Source organism: Nelumbo nucifera, chromosome 8 (genome assembly GCF_055504915.1).
Source record: "Nelumbo nucifera cultivar China Antique chromosome 8, China Antique-T2T, whole genome shotgun sequence".
NCBI classification, from domain to species: domain Eukaryota; kingdom Viridiplantae; phylum Streptophyta; class Magnoliopsida; order Proteales; family Nelumbonaceae; genus Nelumbo; species Nelumbo nucifera.
In genome coordinates this window covers 18,026,113-18,045,433 of record NC_142656.1, presented here as the reverse complement: position 1 = coordinate 18,045,433, position 19,321 = coordinate 18,026,113, and the positions used below count along the sequence as shown (strand labels likewise).

General features: G+C 39.9%; 1 protein-coding gene across 6 annotated transcripts in view; it reads right to left on the bottom strand.

The window, feature by feature from the left end:
• Positions 1 to 18,959, bottom strand: part of LOC104588496 (ubiquitin-like domain-containing protein CIP73) — a 56,110-nt gene extending 37,151 nt beyond the window's left edge. For 5 of the 6 annotated variants that reach the window (XM_019196161.2, XM_019196162.2, XM_019196163.2 and 2 more), the window contains exons 1-2: positions 18,752 to 18,929; positions 5,236 to 5,388 (exon numbers count right to left, since the gene is read on the bottom strand). In XM_019196161.2, coding sequence (XP_019051706.1) covers positions 5,236 to 5,364 — 129 coding nt within the window. In that variant the 5' untranslated portion in view covers positions 5,365 to 5,388; positions 18,752 to 18,929. Of the gene's footprint in view, positions 1 to 5,235; positions 5,389 to 18,751 lie in introns of all 6 variants that reach the window. The other variant, XM_088892799.1, reaches the window with a different exon arrangement.
• Positions 18,960 to 19,321: the final 362 nt, after the last annotated feature.

The following is a 19,321-nucleotide window of genomic DNA, read 5'->3' as shown; positions in this document are numbered from 1 at the left end:
TGAGAAATCCAAACTAGATTGTACTGTGCATATTACTCGATTCTTTTAATAATGTAGAGAGACTGGGCCGAATGGGCCCTAGTATCTATTCTTTTATTCTTATAGTGTGTTATTATTTGTTTGTTAATGGGCCTGTCTTAGTGGGCCTGTTATTTCTTTTGTATAAGCTTACTTTAAGTTTCTGCTTAGCTGGCCGCCCACTTAAGGGCATACTTGTAATTAGCTTAATGAATGAAGATTAACAAAAGGATTAGAGAGGGGAGAGAGGAGATTATCGAACTCTTCTTTCTTTTTTTTTTTTTGATAAATATCGAACTCTTATTCTTCTTCCTCTTCTTTTCTCCATCTTCTTCCTTTGTACTGCTGTCCACTACTTTCTACTTTTCTCTCTAATTTTAATCAAGTTTATATCAGTTTAGATGACTGATTCACTTCTTGGTATCAGAGTAGGTTTCTTTCTTCCCTATTTTTTCTTTTTCTCTTTTCCCATACACCCTTCGGTTAGGAGAGTGTATGGAGAGATAGGTTCTCTATAGTTCAGAGGATCTTTTGCCTAGTCGGTAAAGGGTTTGGAGAGTTGAAGTCTGGCCAAAAACAGCCAAGAAGTGATGCTGTATTTTTTTCTGCCCAAAACCCTAGCTGATTAGAGAGTTCCGAAGTTACGGGTAAAGAAGAAGCTTTTGGTGTGGCGCTCAGTGCTTGGGAGGTGTCTTTTGACTTCTAAAAGAGGGAGGTTCAGTTCTGGAAGAGATAGGGAAGCTCTAGTAGGAGCAGCTGCATCTTCTCCCTAGTTTTCAAACATTTGGGTACTGTTTTGACTTCAAATAAGTTTATAAAGACTAAAATCCTAGTTTTTTTATTTTCATTTGATCAATGGAGCAATACGGAAGTGAGTTCAAGCAGATGCTAGTATCCGGGCTTGGCTCGGTAGATTCCATTTTGACTGGTGTGACGACAATTAAGTTAGATGGAACCAATTATCTTGCTTGGGCATAGTCTATACGGATTTATGTCTGTAGTAGAGGTAAATTAGGGTATCTCATGGGCAATAAGGTGAAACCCAAAGAGACAGACCCTGCATTTGAGAAATGGATGCAGGAGAACCATATAGTAATAGGATGGTTGGTCAACTCTATGCATCCCCATATAAGTCAGCATTACCTTTGGACGTCTTCAGCCAAGAAGATCTAGGATAGTGTCACAAAAACCTATTCACATAAGTTGAATGTGGCAAGAACCTACAAGCTAAAAAGTGATGTGAAAAACTTAAGACAAGGGGGAGAAGAGTGTGGCAATTTACTACTCTATGCTGAAATCACTATGGCAGGAAATTGATGTTATGGAGACAGTTGTATGCAAGGTTCAAAATATCGATACGCCCGATACGCTGGTAGGGGCGTATCGAGCGAATCGATACACATTTTGGTTGCTTTTTTTTCGCAACCGGTTCAGGGGGGGCGGTTTAGGTCTCCTCTACCCCCTGAACCAGTCAGATCTCCGATACACCCACTATAGGGGCATATTGGAGGGGTCCCGGAACGATACGTATCGATCGATACGGGCCGATACGTGTTGATACTTTGAACCTTGGTTCAAAAGTATGCAAGGTTCAAAAGAATGGAGACAGTTGTATGCAAGGTTCAAAATATCGATACGTCTGATACGCCGGTAAGGGCATATCGAGTGAACCGATACACATTTTGGTTGTTTTTTTTTCGCAACCGGTTCACGGGGGCCGGTTTAGGTCTCCTCTACCCCCTAAACCGCTTAGACCTCCGATACACCCACTATAGAGGTATATCGGAGGGGTCCCGGAATGATACGTATCGGCCGATGCGGGCCGATACGTGTTGATACTTTGAACCTTGGTTGTATGGGAGAGTGCAAAGGATGCAGAGACATTTAGGAAGTTGGTGGAACGAAATAGGGTGTTTGAGTTTCTTACAAGACTCAACCCTGAGTTTGACATTATTAGGCAGAATATTCTGGCCAAGGATGAGGTAACTCTTGCCCAGGCATATGCTATGGTAAGCAGTGAAGAGAGTAGGCAACAGGTTCAGTTATAGAGTCCACCTGCTAGGGGTGCACTTGGGCGGGCCCAACCCGAGCCCGAACAGGCCCAACTTGGAATTTTACACAGGTTGGGCTTGGATTTTTGATCCTCAGGCTGGGCTCGGGCCCAAGAAGTCGGACTTTTTTATTTTTCAGGCCAGGCTCGGGCCTAGCCCTGTGTATGTAAATGTTGCATACATATTTACATACATAAATATATGTACATATATTTGCATAAATACATTTGTATATGTATAATTTTAGTGGGTTCATTGACCAACCTGAGCCCGTCTCGGGCCCGAGCCCAATCCGAATGCATCAAATTACAGGGTGGGCTGGGCTCAGGTTGGGAAAATTGGGCTTGACCTCAGGCTCAGGCTCGGGCCTTAAGCCCAAATTTTAGGGTCGGACCTAGGTTGATCATAAACCCGGCCCAACCCACCCGACTTGAACCCCTACCACCTACAAAACACTTTGCACATGCTGGAATAAAGCAGAAGGGTCCAACTGAGAAGAAAGAGTTGATATGTGAATACTGCAAGAAACCGAGGCATACTAAGGACACTTGCTGGAAACTTCATCCAGATCTTCTACCAAACAGGTTTAAGAATAACAACAATTTTAAGAAGACTGGTCAAACAAAAAATCCTAAGATTGCTAATGTTGCCACAGTACCCGAAAGAGGGAATAAGGAGAGTGAAGAAAGTCAACCATGGAACAATTGGCAGCAATGAAGGCAGATTTTGAGAAGTATGGAAGGTTGTTAAATCACTTGGAAGTCATTGTCTCTACATCCCACTCTTCAGGCAACACATCATCACCATCCGCGTTTGCTCACTCAAGTATTTGTGCTTCTACAAACCATGCTTTTGTTTCAGGTAATCATAAAATCCCTTGGATCAATGATTCTGATGCATCAGACCATATGACCAACTTGTCTAACCTCTTTTGTTCATATCACCTTCTCTCTGGTAAAGAGAAAATACCTCTTGTGGATAGGTCTCTTGCTCCCATCTCTGGCAAGGGTGATATCAAGACCTCTGACACCCTTATTTTATCCTCTATTCTTCATGTCCCCAAACTTAATACAAATCTTTTATTTGTTAGCAGCTTAACTAAATGCATGAACTATAGCATAACCTTCTTTCCTACTCATTGTGTTTTTCAGGACCTGAAATCTCGAAGGATGATTGGGAGTGGTCATGAGGCGAATGGAATATACTTGTTCGACACACCTAGGATATTGTGGATTTTCCAGAAGGGAAGGAATCAATGGGTATTTACCATTAAATATCATTCTGATGACTCTATTAAGAGGTTTAAGGCCAAATTGGCTGCTAAAGGCTACACTCAGATGTATGGTATTGACTATCTTGAGAATTTTGCTCCTGTGGCTAAGATGACCACAGTCCGGGTTTTGTTGTCCCTAGCTGCTACTTTTGATTGGCCTCTCCCCCAATTTGATGTTAATATGTCTTTACCTCCGAGAGTGTATGGAAAGGAAATGCAAGGGAAGGTGTGTAAACTGCAGAAATCCATTTATGGTCTCAAACAGTCCTTTCGGGCCTGGTTTGAAAGATTCAGGGCTGTTCTTGTCTCATTTGGTTACAAACAAACTCAATCTGACAATACCTTATTCTTGAAAAGAAGTAACTCTTTGGTGACTTTTCTGATTGTTTATGTTGATGACATTGTGGTCATGGGTAATGACACCCAGGAGGTCAGTAAACTCAAAAAGTTTCTTAACTCTGAATTTGAGATCAAGGGTTTAGGAGATCTCAGGTATTTCTTGGGAATTGAAGTTACTAGACCTAAGGATGGTATTTTCATTTCTCAATGCAAGTATGTTCTTGACCTCCTTGTAGAGACTGGTAAACTTGGTGCTAAACCAGCCTCCACCCCTATCGATCCCAATCATAAGCTTTCTGCTACAGATGGTGAACTTTTATCTGATAGGGGAGTGTTTTAGAGACTACTTGGGAACTTTTATCTGATAGGGGAGTGTTACATCGGATATTTCCTATGCAGAGTGTTATTAGTCAGTTTATACATTCTCTCAGAGATACACATTTAGCTACAACAGAAAGAGTTCTGTGTTACTTGAAAGGTACTCCAGGGAAAGGTATTCTATTCGCCAAACATGGACACATGAAGCTGGAGGCATACACTAATGCTAATTGGGCCGGATGTATTGATGATTGGAGATCCACCTCGGAATATTGTGCTTTCATGGCAGGGAACATTGATTCATGGAGGAGTAAGAAACAGTCTATAGTTGTCAAATCCTCTGTTGAAGCAAAATCCAGGGTAATGGCACATGGTGTGTCAGAATTACTGTGGATGTAATCACTTTTAAAAGAATTGGGAGTTGACTATGAAAAGTCAATGATGCTCTACTATGACAACCAGGCAGCTATCAACATTGCACATAATCCTGTTCAACATGATAGAACTAAGCACATTGAGGTTGATAGACATTTTATACGGGAAAGAGTTTCCTCGGGAGAAGTTTGCTTGCCATTTATTGCCTCAGAATAATAGTTGGCTAATGTTTTGACCAAGGGAGTTCCAAGAGGGAAGCTGACACACTATATAAGCAAGCTGGGCATGATTAACATCTATGCTCAGTTTGAGGGGGAGTGTAGAGAGACTAGGCCAAATGGGCCCTAATATCTATTCTTTTATTCTTGTAGTGTGTTATTTATTTGTTTGTTAATGGGCCTGTCTTAGTGGGCCTATTATTTCTTTTGTATAAGCTTACTTTAAGTTTCTACTTAGCTGGTCGCCCACTTAAGGGCATACTTGTAATTAGCTTAATGAATGAAGATCAACAAAAGGAATAGAGAGGGGAGAGAGGAGATTATTGAACTCTTCTTCTTCCTCTTCTTTTCTCCATCTTCTTCCTTTGTACTACTGTCCACTACCTTTCTCTCTAATATTAATCAAGTTTTTTATATCAGTTTTAGAGGACTGATTCACTTCTAATAAATTAATAAAGTTTTTGTTAATGATTAAAAATATATGTGTAATCCTAATGTACAATAAAGAAAGGATCATATATAAAGAAGGAATAAATGGCACTCACATCATTAAGAAAGAAGTAATAAAAAATCAGAACCACCAAAAACATATTAAGACCAATGATTAATTAGATTAACAACAAAAAAAACTAATGGTATTTACACATTTATTCACTCTCAAAGTGTATGTCTGAGAATCCAAAGTTTTTATCTTTATCTCCACGGTAGCCTCAGAACATTCAGCCTCAGCGCCCCCAGAAATCAATACTTCATTGGCATCATTGGTCCCCATCCTCTTCAGAACGTCACTTTGCACCTATAAAGGACCCGACAGTGAAAAACAGCATCAGAATAAGAAGCATTGCATCACAATAATCAATTCTATGGGAAATTGGGAACAGAAATACTATCTCTGCATATTGTTCTTTTTCATTTTTGACAAGTCTATCTCTGCATATTGTTACTATTAGTTCAAAAGACCATCAAGTGGTCACTCAGAATACTACATCCCAAATTCTAAAAACAATCTCGAGAAGCCAGATGGGTATTGAAAACATTGCAATCTGACAGACTATTCTTTATAGTGTCACTATTTTCAGGGAAGATATGTTACTTCTGACAATTCTGACAGAGCAGAGAGGAATAACCTACAAAATGTTAAGAGTGTTTGACCAAAACAATCAAAAGTTTAGGGCTGCAAATGGTCTGTTTGTTTGAATTAAAATTCATCCAGTTAAGGATGGCACTATAAAGAGCTGCCACTTGGACAGTTGATGGAGCTAATGCAGATTTTTTTTATAGAAAAGATATCACATTTCCATTAAATCAGAAAGAAATTACAAGAACAGTCCACCACTACCTTGATGGACAGTTGATGCTGCCTCTTCAAACATGGAACACATAAAACACATAATCTAAAGCAAAAGTACACGAGTACTGATACAAATTTACAGTTGAGCCCAAAATAGTGTTTCCCTATTTGTCCCTTGTTTTGCCAATCTATCAGCAAAGGCATTAGCTGATCTCCTCACCCACTGTACAGTAACAGACATGTTCCTTGTCAACCATTTGTAGTTCTTTAGCTCATTCTCGTAACCCCACACGACATCCTCCGGATTAGTTAACCACTCCACCACTACCTTGAGTCCCCTTCAATCAGCAACTGCTCCACAACCAAGTCTTTTGCAAGGAGGACCCCTTGTATGGAAACGAGCAATTCTGCCTTTAACAGAATTCCCAACGCCCAATGGTCCAGAGTGGAGGAGGATAACCTCTCCAGCCTCATTTCTCAAAACACCTCCCAACCCAGATGGCCCTGGGTTGCCCAGGCTACTCCCATCAAAATTCAGCTTCAAAAAACCTTGAGGAGGGTAGGCCCAGTTTGTAGAAACCCTTTCCTTTGAAGATGAACAGCTTGCTACTGCTAACTAGTTCCTCCATAAATCATTAAAAGAGAATTGGTGAAACAGTTCCATAGTCTTTAACCAATGTATTGCCCTATTCATAGTGAGTCCTTCAAAGAACAAACATCAATAGGAAGGACAGGAGAGTTTAGATTTGAGAGAATTCAATTCACTCTTATGTGAAATCTTTCTATAATCAGATGGCAAGGCAAGAAGGTAGCAAAAGTCCCTACTAACGTGATATGGAACAAATCTGTGCCCTCCAAAGTAGCTTTCTATCTTTGGGAGGCCTATTTAAAAAAGATACTAACATGGGATAATCTGATGAAGAGAGGGATGCTGGTGGATAGAGCTGATTGTGAACTGTGTGGAGAGATTATGGAACCAGCTGATGGAATGGCAGAAGGCATCTATGGTTGGGACTCAGGTTCTGTCTATACCTGCAAGGGAGATTAACTTCTTAGCCCAGGAAGAACAGGTTATGGGTTTGGAAAGAAAAAACTCTACCGGATTGCTCTGTATGGTATCGCCTAAAGCCAGACAGCATTGGAAGACTAACTCAGATGCGGAAGTTGACAAGTTGTTGATCTCCCATGAAAATTCTCCTAAGCAGATCAGACCACAGGAGATAAGATTAGACTTGCCTCCCTATGTCGGTCCTGTTCCCTTGGAACAAGCTCATTTGGTTCCCAACAATGAAGGTAATTTTGTCAATTCGGTTTTAGTTACTGATGCTTTTCCTGTGGTTGAAACAGATACTCCAGTATCCCGAGAGGAATCTTTAGAAAAGGAGGAAAACAGAGAGCTTAGCAATGGTGAAGGTGAGAGGAGTGAGGGAGAGTTGGAGTTAAGAAGAAGCGGGAGGGAGAGTTGGAGTTAAGAAGAAGCGGGAGGAAGAGTTAGAAAAAATATGGGAGCAAATCTGTGCATTATTGGAGTATAAAGCAAAGGAGGAGGGGTTAGATGATAGGGAACCTGAAGCAAATTTTCAGAACAAGGAGAGTTACAGAAGTTCTAGGCTAGGGGGGGAGGTGGGTGAAGGCAGTGGGTCGGCTAAAAGGATAGAGGGGAATGTGAGAAGGAGAAAGAAAAAGAGATCAGAAGTGGAGAGACTAATATCAGATATAGAGGGTGATATCGAGTTTAGTGGAAGGGGAGAGAGAAGGAAGGGTTCTTTGTGAGATGGGACCGGATTAGTAAGGGGCGTTTGAAAGGAGTTTTACTATGAAAATCATTAATTGGAATGTGAGAGGGCTAATTAAAGACCTGCTGAGAAGAGAGAAACCTGATATAGTCGTGTTACAAGAAACCAAGTTGGCAAATTTGGATAGAAGATGGGTCAGAAGTGTGTGGAAATCAAGAGGAGTGTGCTGGACTTTAGCTCCCTCATGGGGAGCCTAGGGAGGGATAGTGACCTTGTGGAGGGAGGATGTTGTTGAATCCGTGGAAGAGCTTATAGGGAGATTCTCTGTGTCTTTAAAATTCAGAAATGTGGAAGATGGATTCATTTGGGTGTTAACTAATGTCTACATGCCAAATGGTTATAGAGAAAGGAAGGAAATGTGGGAGGAGTTGTATGGAATTCAAGGCTTGTGGGATGGACCATGGTGCCTGGGGGGATTTCAATGTAATCAGGTTTTGTAATGAATCAAATAATCCCCAAAGATCGATTACTACAAGCATGAGAAATTTCAATGAATTAATTAACACCAGTGGGCTAAAGGAATTACCCCTTCTACAAGCTAATTTTACATGGTTCAATTTCCAAGAAAACCCCCTTTGCTCCAAACTTGATAGATTCCTTTTTAATGTAGAGTGGGAGGACCATTGGAGGAATTTGGTGGGTAGAACCCTTCCTAGAGTTACATCTAATCACTGCCCTATATTATTAGGTCAAGAAATTCTAGGCTTTAAATCACAACCCTTTAAATTTGAGAACATGTGGCTGACTCATCCGGACTTTGAACGGAACGTTGGTGAGTGGTGGAATGAAGAATTATGAATGAGCAAGAAAGGATTTTGAGAAGTAGCTTAAAAAAGGAATTGGAAGAAGTTCTTCTTAGAGAGGAGATTTCCTAGAGGCAAAAGTCAAGACACAAATGGATCAAAGAAGGGGATGGAAATACAAAATTTTTCCATGCGCTGGCTAATGGGAGGAGGAGAAAAAATTGTGGCCAAATTAGAAGTGGATGGGGAGGAAGTCACAAATCAAGATGAAATAGCAAAAGTGTTGGTGGATCACTTTAAATCAATTGCAGGGAAGCCATTGAATAATAGACTAAGGATGGAAGGTCTAGATTGGCCCAGGCTGTCTGAAGAGCAAGCAATCTGGTTAGAGAGAAGTTTTGAAGAAGAGGAAATTAGGCATGCAATATTTTCAATGGACAGATCCAAAACCCCTAGGCCAGATGGCTTCACCATGGCTTTTTATCAAAACTGCTGGAATGTGGTAAGAGAAGACCTTTGTGCTGTGTTTAAGGAATTTGAGGATTATAACAAAGTAAGCCCTAGAGTTAATGCTACTTTCATAGCTCTAATCCCTAAGAAGAAAGAAGCAAAAAATCCTAAAGATTTTAGGCCGATCAGTTTGGTGACTAGCATTTACAAAATCCTGGCTAAAGTGTTATCTTTAATGATTAAAGCAGTGCTACCCTCCATCATTAGTCAAGCCCAGGGAGCATTGGTGCAAGGGAGACAAATAACAGATCAAATTCTAATAAATAGCTAATGAATGTGTGGAGGATATGAGAAAGTTCAGAAAGCAAGGTTTTGTTTGTAAGCTGGATTTAGAGAAGGCCTATGATCTTGGATTGGAGTTTCTTATTAGAGGTCCTAGGGTGTTGTGGGTTTGGAGTTAGATGGTGTAATTGGATAAAGGGCTGCATAAGTTCTTGCCACTTTTCGATCTTGGTTAATGGGGTAATCAAGGAGTTCTTCCCAACTTTTAGAGGGTTAAGGCAAGGTGACCCTTTTTCCCCTTTCCCCTTCCCCCTTTCCCCTTTCCTCTTTACCCTAGTTGCAGATGTTTTCAGTATTTTGATCTCTAAGGAAGACATGAAAGGTATAGTGAGAGGTTGGAGGATAGGAAGGAACGGGATTAGGGTGACCCACTTACAGTTTGTTGATGACCTAATAATCTTTTGTGAAGGGGGTGATAGGAGAATAATAAGTAATCTCAAATCTTTGATAAAGTGCTTTGAGAGAGTATCAAATCTTAGAATAAACATGGAAAAGAGCTGTGTGGTGGGTGTGAATCTGGATGAGAGGACTATTGAGTCAGTGGCTAAGTATCTAGGTTGTCCCATTTCCTCTTTGCCCTTACAGTATTTAGGTCTTCCTCTAGGAGCCAACCCTAAGGAGAGCACCTTTTGGGCTCCGGTTCTGGAAAAGTTTGAGAAAAGGTTAGCCTCGTAGAAAATGAACTATATTTCTTTAGGGGGTAGAATTACTTTACTGAAAGCTTCCTTAGCAAATCTGCCGATTTATTACTTCTCTGTGTTTAGGATTCCTGTTAGGGAGGCCAAGAAGTTGGAGAAATTAATGAGAAATTTTCTTTGGGAGCGAGGGGAGGAAAAAAATGATCACTTAATAAATTGGGGAATAGTGTGTAGAAGGAAAGAGGAGGGTGGGTTGGGATTGAGGAACTTAGTTTTGAAGAATAAAGCACTCCTAGGTAAATGGTTGTGGAGATGGCCCTTAGAACAAAAGAGACTATGGCATGAGGTGATAAATAGTATACATGGCAGTTCAGGAAATGGATGGGATACTGGTGTATCACGTCGAGCCACATTGGCAACTCCTTGGAAAGCAATTCAGAGTATTCTCCCTTTTTTCCTCAACTGTATCAGGTATGACGTCAATTCTGGTACTTCTGTTTTGTTCTAGGAAGACATCTGGGTGGGCAATTCTGCCCTTAAGGACAGTTTCCCTTCTCTCTATTCCCTTTCTTGCTACAAGAGTAAAACAATCTCTCACTTTCTTCCAACATCTGCTTCTCCATCCTCTCTAAATTGGGACTTTGTGTCTCGGACCTTTTGTCACTACTTGAAAGTATTTTTTTGGACCCTTTAAGATCTGATGTGAGACTTTGGTCCCCTAATCCAAAAGGCTATTTCACGTGTGCATCTTTATTTAAGTCCCTTTGCTCTCCCTCGGAACAAGTGGGTTTCCCAGCTAAGGAGATTTGGTCTAAACCTGTTCCTCCTAAAATTATTATTTTCTGCTGGAGGTGTTCTATAAGAAAATCAACACTTCAAACTTATTACAGAAGAGAAGGCCTTTTATGTGTCTGTCTCCTAATTGGTGTGTACTTTGCAGGGCTAATGGTGAGGATTGCTCTCACTTACTTTTAACCTGTTCTTTTTCTGTTGCTATTTGGGGTTGGATCTTTGCTTTGTTTGGTTGCAGATGGAGTTTGATCACAGTCATAGATCAGATCTTTGACCCTTCCTTCTTTGTGTGGCTCACAAAAATTGGTAAAACAATGTGGAGGTGCATTAGAGTTACTGCTTTGTGGACAATTTGGGAAGAAAGAAACGTGAGGATTTTCCAAGAGAAGGAGAGAAATATTCAGAACATAAAGGATTGCATTTTGACCAGGGCAATCCATTGGTTGAGATCATTGGACTCCTTTAAAACATATTCCTTTGATGACATTTGGAGGAACTGGATTGCTGTGGCTAGTAGCAGTAACAGGAAGAACAGGGTACCAGCTGTGTGGGTGCCTCCTCCAGAAGACTGGACAAAGATGAATTTTGATGGTAGCAGCCAAGGAAATTTGGATCCATCAGGGATAGGTGGGGTGCTGAGAGATAAAGATAGTAATGTATTAGCTTTATTCTCAGGCTCCATGGGTATAGGAGACTCTATTAGAGCTGAGTTTCTAGCGGCAGTACAAGGTATTCAGATTGCAGACCAGTTAGGAGTTCAGAATTTGCTTATTGAAGGAGACTCCAAAGTCGTTGTGGGTTGGTTAAAAAACCCAACTTCAGTTATTTGGTGCTACAAGGATCTTATGAGGAAAGCTAATTGGTTTTCAAGGAACATGAATGTTAATTATCAGTGGGTGGATAGAACAGCTAATACCATAGCAGATGGGTTAGCTAAACAAGGGGTATCAAAGGAACATTTATTCTGGGCAGCGCTGTAAACTTTCGTTTCCTAGTCTGAGGTATACTTTGTTGTTGTTGTGGAGAGGTACCAGCTTGTGCCTCTCCTTTGGGAAGGCAGTATTGTAATATCATTCTGATTATCATGAATAAATTTTCAATCATTTATCAAAAAAAATAAAAGAAAGCTTAAATTTTAGGATAGACAATTACTCTTCCTTGAGTCACTTCCTTGCTCGTATGAGAGGTGGTCATTAGATGGCTTGATTGAGCTTGTTTGGAAGATAATCAAGTGGAAATCTTGGGAAAAAGGTTTGAGGAGGTTGAAATTAGGGAAGCAGTTTTCTCTCTGGATAGATCTAAGGCTCCCAGGCCTGATGGATTTACAATGGCTTTCTATCAAAATTGTTGGGAGATAAGTAAAGATGCTTTGATTAAAGTTTTTAGGAGTTCCACAAAAGGGGAATAATCAGCCTGGGGATGAATTCAACCTTCTTAGCCTTGATCCCAAAGAAGAAAAATGCTACTTAGCCAGAGGATTTCAGACCTATAAGCCTACTGACTAATACCTATAAGATAATTGCCAAGGTACTATCTTTGAGACTTTAAAAGGTGCTCAACTCTCTCATTTCCCAATTCCAAGGGGCTTTTATCCAAGATAGACAAATGGTTTATCAAATTTTAATCGCTAATGAATGTGTGGAGGCCCAGAAAAAACTAAAGAAGAAGAGAGTAGCAATCAAGTTGGACTTGGAGAAAGCCAATGATTTAGTGGATTGGGATTTCTTGATTAAGATTTTAAGGAGTTATGGTTTTGGGGTCTTATGGTGTAAATGGGTCAGATGTTGTTTGCAAACAAGTCACTATTCTATTATAGTTAATGGTTCGGTAGTTGATTTCTTCAAGGGGCTTTGAGGTCTTAGACAAGGTGATCCATTCTCTCCCTTTTTCTTTATTTTGGTAGCTGAGGTCTTAAGAAAGCTGATCTCTAAGTCCAACTCTTTGCAGTTGTTTAAGGGATGGGTAATAAGGAGAGATCGAATTTTGGTTTCCCATTTGTAGTTTGCAGATGATATCCTTGTTTTCTGTTATGGAGAATGCAAAGATGGGGTGGAAAATCTGAAGTTATTAGTGAAACTCTTTGAGAGGTTATCCAATTTGATAATCAATTGGTCTAAAAGTTTATTGGCAGGTATCAATTTGGAAGATGATGTTCTGAGAGCAATGGCAAATTCATTAGGTTGTGAGAAAGGAAATTGGCCTCTATGTTACTTACAATACCCCTTGGTAGCAACCCCAAATCGATTAGTTTTTGGACCCCAATGGTGGAAAGGTTTGAGAGAAGGCTAGCAAGCTGAAAAAGGAAATATTCCAATTGGAGGGAGAATTACATTAATCAAGTCCACCCTAGCGAATCTTCCAGTGTACTACATGTCGGCTTTTAGGATGCCTCAAGCAGTGATAAGAAGAAAAAAGATTAGGAGATATTTCCTTTGGGAGCCTAGGGAAGGGAAAAAATACCACTTGGTTAGATGGGAAAAGGTGGTGCAGCTGAAGGATGAAGGAGGACCGGGCATTGGAAATATTAAGTTGAAGAATATGGCTTTGTTGAGTAAATGGTTATGTAGATTCCTAAAAGAAAATGAGAAGTTGTTGCATAGAGTTATAACAAGTATCATAGACCGTCAAACAATGGGTGGGACGCGAGCTGGCTTGCATAGAGCTACTTTGGCTGCTCCCTGGAAATATCCATGACATCTTCCTGTGTTCCTCACTCACATCAGGTATGACTTGGCTTTGGGTCAAAGAATTAGGTAATCCCTGACCTAGATATCCTCCCAAAACCTAATTCTTTGACCCAAGTCATACCTGTGTTCCTCACTCACATCAGGTATGACTTGGCTTTGGGTCAAAGAATTAGGTTTTGAGAGGACATCTAGGTCAGGGATTACCCTTTATCCGAGGTCTTTCCTTCTCTTTTTGATCTCTCCAATCTCAAAGGAAAACTTGTGTGTGATTTTATCAGCTCTTCCTCCTCCCAATCAGGCTTGAATTGGAATTGGGCTTTACTAGAAATCTTAAAGAGTCAAAAATTTCCAACATTCCTGCTTTGCTTAGCTTGTTGAATTCAATGGTCTTGGGGGATGGTGGTTCAAATTCTAGAGTGTGGGCCCTTAATCAAACAGGGTAACTTTCCTACAAGTCTTTTTTTATCTCTATTGTAGCCACCTTCCACTCTCCTTTCCCTGTTAAGGAAATTTGGTCTCAACCCATTCCTCCAAAAGTCGGTGCTTTCTAGTGTTTTGTGCCTCCATTAACACATGTGATATGCTTCAAAGGAAAAGACCAAATTAGTGCTTGTCCCCATGTTGGTGTTTCTTATTTGTAAATGTTGGGATGGTTTTCTTCTTGGGCTTGTTGTTTCTGCCCACAACTTCTTGTTGTACATCTCCATTTTAATTTAATGAATCAATTTTTGTGTTGCTGATCAAAAAAAAAGATAAAAAGAACTATTTTTAATAGGTAAAAAGATAAAAGGAAATTTATGAGGTTTTCTCTCAAAGGAACAAGGTGTTAGAATAGGAGGAGAATATATGGAGACAAAAATATCGTTGAATTTGGTTGGAGGCTGGGGGCAGTACATGTTTTTTTCACCTGTCTACAATGGCTAGGGGGAAAAGAAACAGAATTGTTTAAGTCTACTAACAGTCAATGGCTAAGCAATCATATATTAATTACTGAGGAAATTTGCGCATATTATAGGAACTTGTTTTCTTCTAAAAGTAGCAATAACCTGGAGCAGCTTAATCCTTTATTTGCATCCGTAATTTTTGAGAATGAGAATATGGAACTAGCTAGGACACCTTCTTTGGAGGAAATTGAATTGATGATGAGGAGTCCTAGGAGACTTAAGGCTTTGGGGCATGATGGAATTTCTACCCTGGTCTATCACAGGTTTTGGGAGATCACAAGCATACACATTGTGAATTTTGTTCAGAAGTTTTTTACTTATAAGTTGTTAAGAAGACTTGATCACACCTTTATTGTTCTGATTTCTAAATGTGATTGTCCTTCCCAAATTAAAGATTTTACTATTTTAGACCAACTAGCCTCTGCAATGTTCTTTATATGATTATTGCCAAACTTTTACCTAATAGTTTGAGACCTTTACTTGATAAATGTGTCCCTCCATTTCAATCAGCCTCTTTGCCTAAAGGTACATGTCTAATAACATCATTGTTGCTAATGAGATATTTCATGGCATGAAGAAGAAGAAGAAAGGCAGAGAAGGCTAATAGCTTTAAAGTTAGATCTTTCAAAGGCTTATGACAGATTAAAGTGGGACTCTTTGATACATATTTTGAATCTATTGAGGTTTAGTAAAAACTGGTGCAATATGATTATGATTAGAGAGTGCATTTCATCTAAAGTTTCTATATGTTGATCAATGGGATCTATAAAGGCCTCTTTAATCCATCTTGCGATCTTATCAATCTTATATGTTGGATTACTGCCCAACTAGGCACCACTTCAAGAGGATGCTATCTCCCAGAGAAAAGAAAAGGGAGGGATGAGAGAGAGAGAGAGAGAGTTTGTAGGAAAGAATTCACATGTAATCTAATTACTGCCTTCACCTTTTTATAGATTCTTTACATCAAGTTGTTACATTCAGATTGATCAGTTACAGAGTCTAACATTGTCTTGATTCCCATGTCATTAGGTTGTTAGACAGTTGCAGCCACCTGCTGACATGGCTCCACTCTCCCATGCTCTTCTCAAATATACTTCCTAAATAATGGGCTTAGGCTGCATTTGGCATTCGTTATTTTAAGGATTTATCTCCTTTTTGCTGTTAAAAACTCAATGTTCACAAGGGAATTTTAACTGCAAAAAGGAGATAAGTCCTTAAAATAAGGAACACCAAATGCAACCTTAGCTCTGTTAGCCAGCCCTTGTGATGAGCAGGTCTGTCCCAGACCTGGGTTTCTAACATCTTGGGCAAAGAGATCCTTTCTAGGCTTCCGTGTAAAATGGAATCTGATAGAAAGATTCAGGATTTCAGGGTTGTTAAAGGAGCCCCTACGGTGTCTCATTTGTTTTTTGCTAATGATATTCTTATTTTTTTCAAAGCTTCTAGGGTTGCCACTGGTAATATTTTGGATGTTCTTGGTTTATTTCATAGTATGTCTGGGCAGATTATTAACTTCCAAAAATCTGGTCTAATGTAGCAACAATTTGCAGTTGCACTGTAGAAATGGAAAATTAGTGCTTAGGATGTTAAAAATGAGGAAGTTGGATTTAGACGGTAAATATTTAGGTATTCCTTTGTTGTAGAGGAGGCAGAAAGTTCCTTCATTTATGTTTTTGGAGACATTTGGACATAAATTGCTATCTTGGAAGGGTACTAGTCTGTCCCAGGCTTGTAGAATGGTTCCTCATTAAGGGCCCATTTGGCACGTCTTTTTGGGAAGATCTTCCGGTAGCTCTGACAGTCAAAAGACGCATTGAGCTTTTGCATGAAGACCTGAGTAGCCCGAAGCACGTTTGGCAGAAGCGCGTCTTTCCATTTGTCTTCCCGCATCGCACAAGAATAAAATGCGAAAGACGCGAGAAGCTTCATTTGAAGCTTCCCAAAATCAGCCCAAAATGGGCTTTTCGCGTCTTTTCAGTGTTCCGTCTTTTGGCGACTAGATCTTCCGCATACCAAATGGAAATAACCAAAAATCGGTCTTCCCAGCTTGTAAACAGCCGAAAGACCGCGCGGAAAGACACGCCAAACGGGCCCCAAGTATATCATACATTCAATCCTCATACATTGTATGTCTGTTTTCAGCCTTCCTTTTAAGATAGATAATGAGATGACCAGTCTCAAAGAGATTTCTAATGGAGGCAAGATGGTTCCTTTGTAGATTTTAAATAGACTGCTTGGAATGCTTTATGTTTACCTAAGAGACTAGGTCAGCTTGGTTTTAGACAGACCCAGGATATGAATAAAGCTCTTTTTGCTAAGTTAGTAGGGAGATTTTTAGGTTCTAATAGGGCTTTATGTGTTCAGCTACTTAAATGAAAGTACCTCAAGGATGGTGTTTTTCCCCAATAAGGTTAGGTTGTCTGGTTCCTTGTGTTGGAAACTTGGAAAGCTATTGTTAGGGGGAATGGATTTAATTAGAGATCATATTGGATGGCAAATTAGGAGAGATTCAGTGAAGAGTCCATGGGTTGTGCCTCGAATTTATGATGGATTGGGGTTTTACACCCCTCATGGACCACAAGCTAGAGAGCACAGGACTTTGAATGTGCAAAGCTTAATGAATGAGAGGTTGGATTCTTCAAATATTAATTCTTGCAGAGTGATTTCCAGAGAAGGTAGTTGAGGACATATGAATACTCATGTGTTTAAGAATCCAAAAGAGAATGAGTTGATTTGGAATGGGGCTAAGGATGGCATTCTGTTGGTTTAAAGGTTTTATAACTGGAATGTTGGTTCTAGGGCCACCTTGGTTGATCCTCTTGCCTTCAGAGTTCAGAATTAGTAAGCTTATTTAGCACTTAAAGATTCCTCCAAGGTTTAGGCTTTTCTCTTGGATGAGTGATGAGGTGTTTTTAGCTTCTAAAGACAATTTGATTTACCAGGGAGAGGGGGTATGACCATAGACCCTGTGTCTTCCCTGCAGTGAAAAAGTTGAGTCATTTTTCATTTAGTTTTTGGTAATGTCCTTTTGCTAGGGCATGTTATTTTGGTTCTTATTGGGGTTTAAGACTAAGTCAATTCCAGCAAAATTCTGTTATTAACATTAGCTCTAATGAGATGAAAGATGTTTATGTTTGGTTGATATTTTGTGTTTATTATATTTGGCAGGCTCAAATTATATATATATATATATATATATGTATATATATTTGGTTGATATTTTGTGTTTATTATATTTGGCAGGCTCGAATTATATATACAAGGGTGAGTATAAGAACAGAGTTCTAAGACTAATTATTTGTTTGCTCAAGTTTATGTCTTTTTCTTCATATCCAGGAGCAGATTATGTGGAGCACTCCACCTAGGGATTTCCTTGAAGTTAATTGTGATGGAGGCATTGGAATGGAGGGTTAGGGTTATTACAGGTGTGTTCTAAGAACTGATTCTGGCCCTTCTGCATTTTCTGCAAGGGGTAATTTTTTTATTAAGGATGGTGTAGTGAAATCAGAATTAGTGACAATCTGGAAAGGCCTTTTTGCATGGGAGAGTGCAGCTAGCAATTTTTTGGTAGAAGCCAATGCTTTGCTGGTGCTTAAAGATGTATCAGGAACGAGCTCTGTTATTGCATGGTCATGCAGGCATCTGTTGGACTTCATTGACTCCATTTGTGCTAGTTTTAATTGTGTGAGGTTTAGTCATATGAAAATCATAGGAAATAGGGCTGCACATGAGATAGCTTCTTGTGCAAAGTTTTTCGAGGAGGATAAGGAATCTAGTTCCAATTTTTTGAAAGTTGGATCCCACCTTTAAGGAAACAAAATATGGCCAGTAGGTACCATGTTACAGAATCATGTAAAACTGCCTAAAAATAATAGGCATTGTGCCGCTATATCATAATTCATAAAAAAAAAAAAACAGCCTACACAATCTTCATTAATTCCTAACAAGAGCAATGCATCTCATCAACCATACTTCTGCCAGCCCAGAAAGGCACCCCCTTTCAGCTCAAGCACTTAAAATTAAAAGAGACTATCAAATCAATCGCTTTGTCTGTATTGACTAAATTTTTATACCAAGGAATGCACCTGTCAGTTTCCAGTTTCATTTAAGTCGGTAAAACCTCATGCCAATACTGAAGTAATTCCAGCGTCCCATTCCGCAACTTTTCTTGTTCCAAACTGAAATCCTACCCATTGAAACCCTAGAACTCCTCTAATCTCATTAAAATGTACGTTTCTTTTCGGAATTTAACGGATTACATCAATACGTCCATAACAAAACTAGGGTTTTCCGAATCAGGAACCCCCACAGGCGAACGCCTGCATCTAAATCCCGTATTGCATGCACCTCCCAATAATACTGGAGCAGATATATTTGCAGGAAAATCAAACAAATAAATGAAAAAAAAAGTGAAATAAAATAAGAAGGTGATCGATCAATCCGATTGAACAAAGAACAAGGGGAAATCAAGATTACCTGAGATGGGCAGTATCAATGAGAGCGTTTTTGGAGGGAAGAAACGACGGGAGGGAGAGAGGGGGAGCGCTGGAAATGATTTCTTTTCTCCTTCTCTCTCTCTCTCTCTCTCGCTGTGTTTTCTCTCTCTGGCAATGGGTTTTTGTAACTTTCTCTTCAGGCGTTCGATGCAATTACATTTGAAGGTCAAGTTTTCCAGAGGCATATCATACAGTGACAGGATCTGCTCCTCACAAATAAGCGCTTCACATGCACATCCACCGTGCATTGAGAACATCTCCCGTGAATATAAGAACGGGAGATGTTCCCAATGAATGATAGGATGTGCGTGTGAGACGCCTGTGAGACGCCAGTGTGATGAGCAGATCCAATCTCTATGGTACGTGGACAAACTACAAACTACAAAGCTTTATAAGCGATCCATTTTGAGTCAACAACCACTGACCCGGCCCGGAATAATCCGGGTTGGTCCGTTCCAACTGATTGTCCAGCCAGGCCCGATAAGCAGGCCCACAGAAACACCTTTCCGGCTTAGGTTCAACTATTCTCAATCTAGTTTCAAATAGGGGT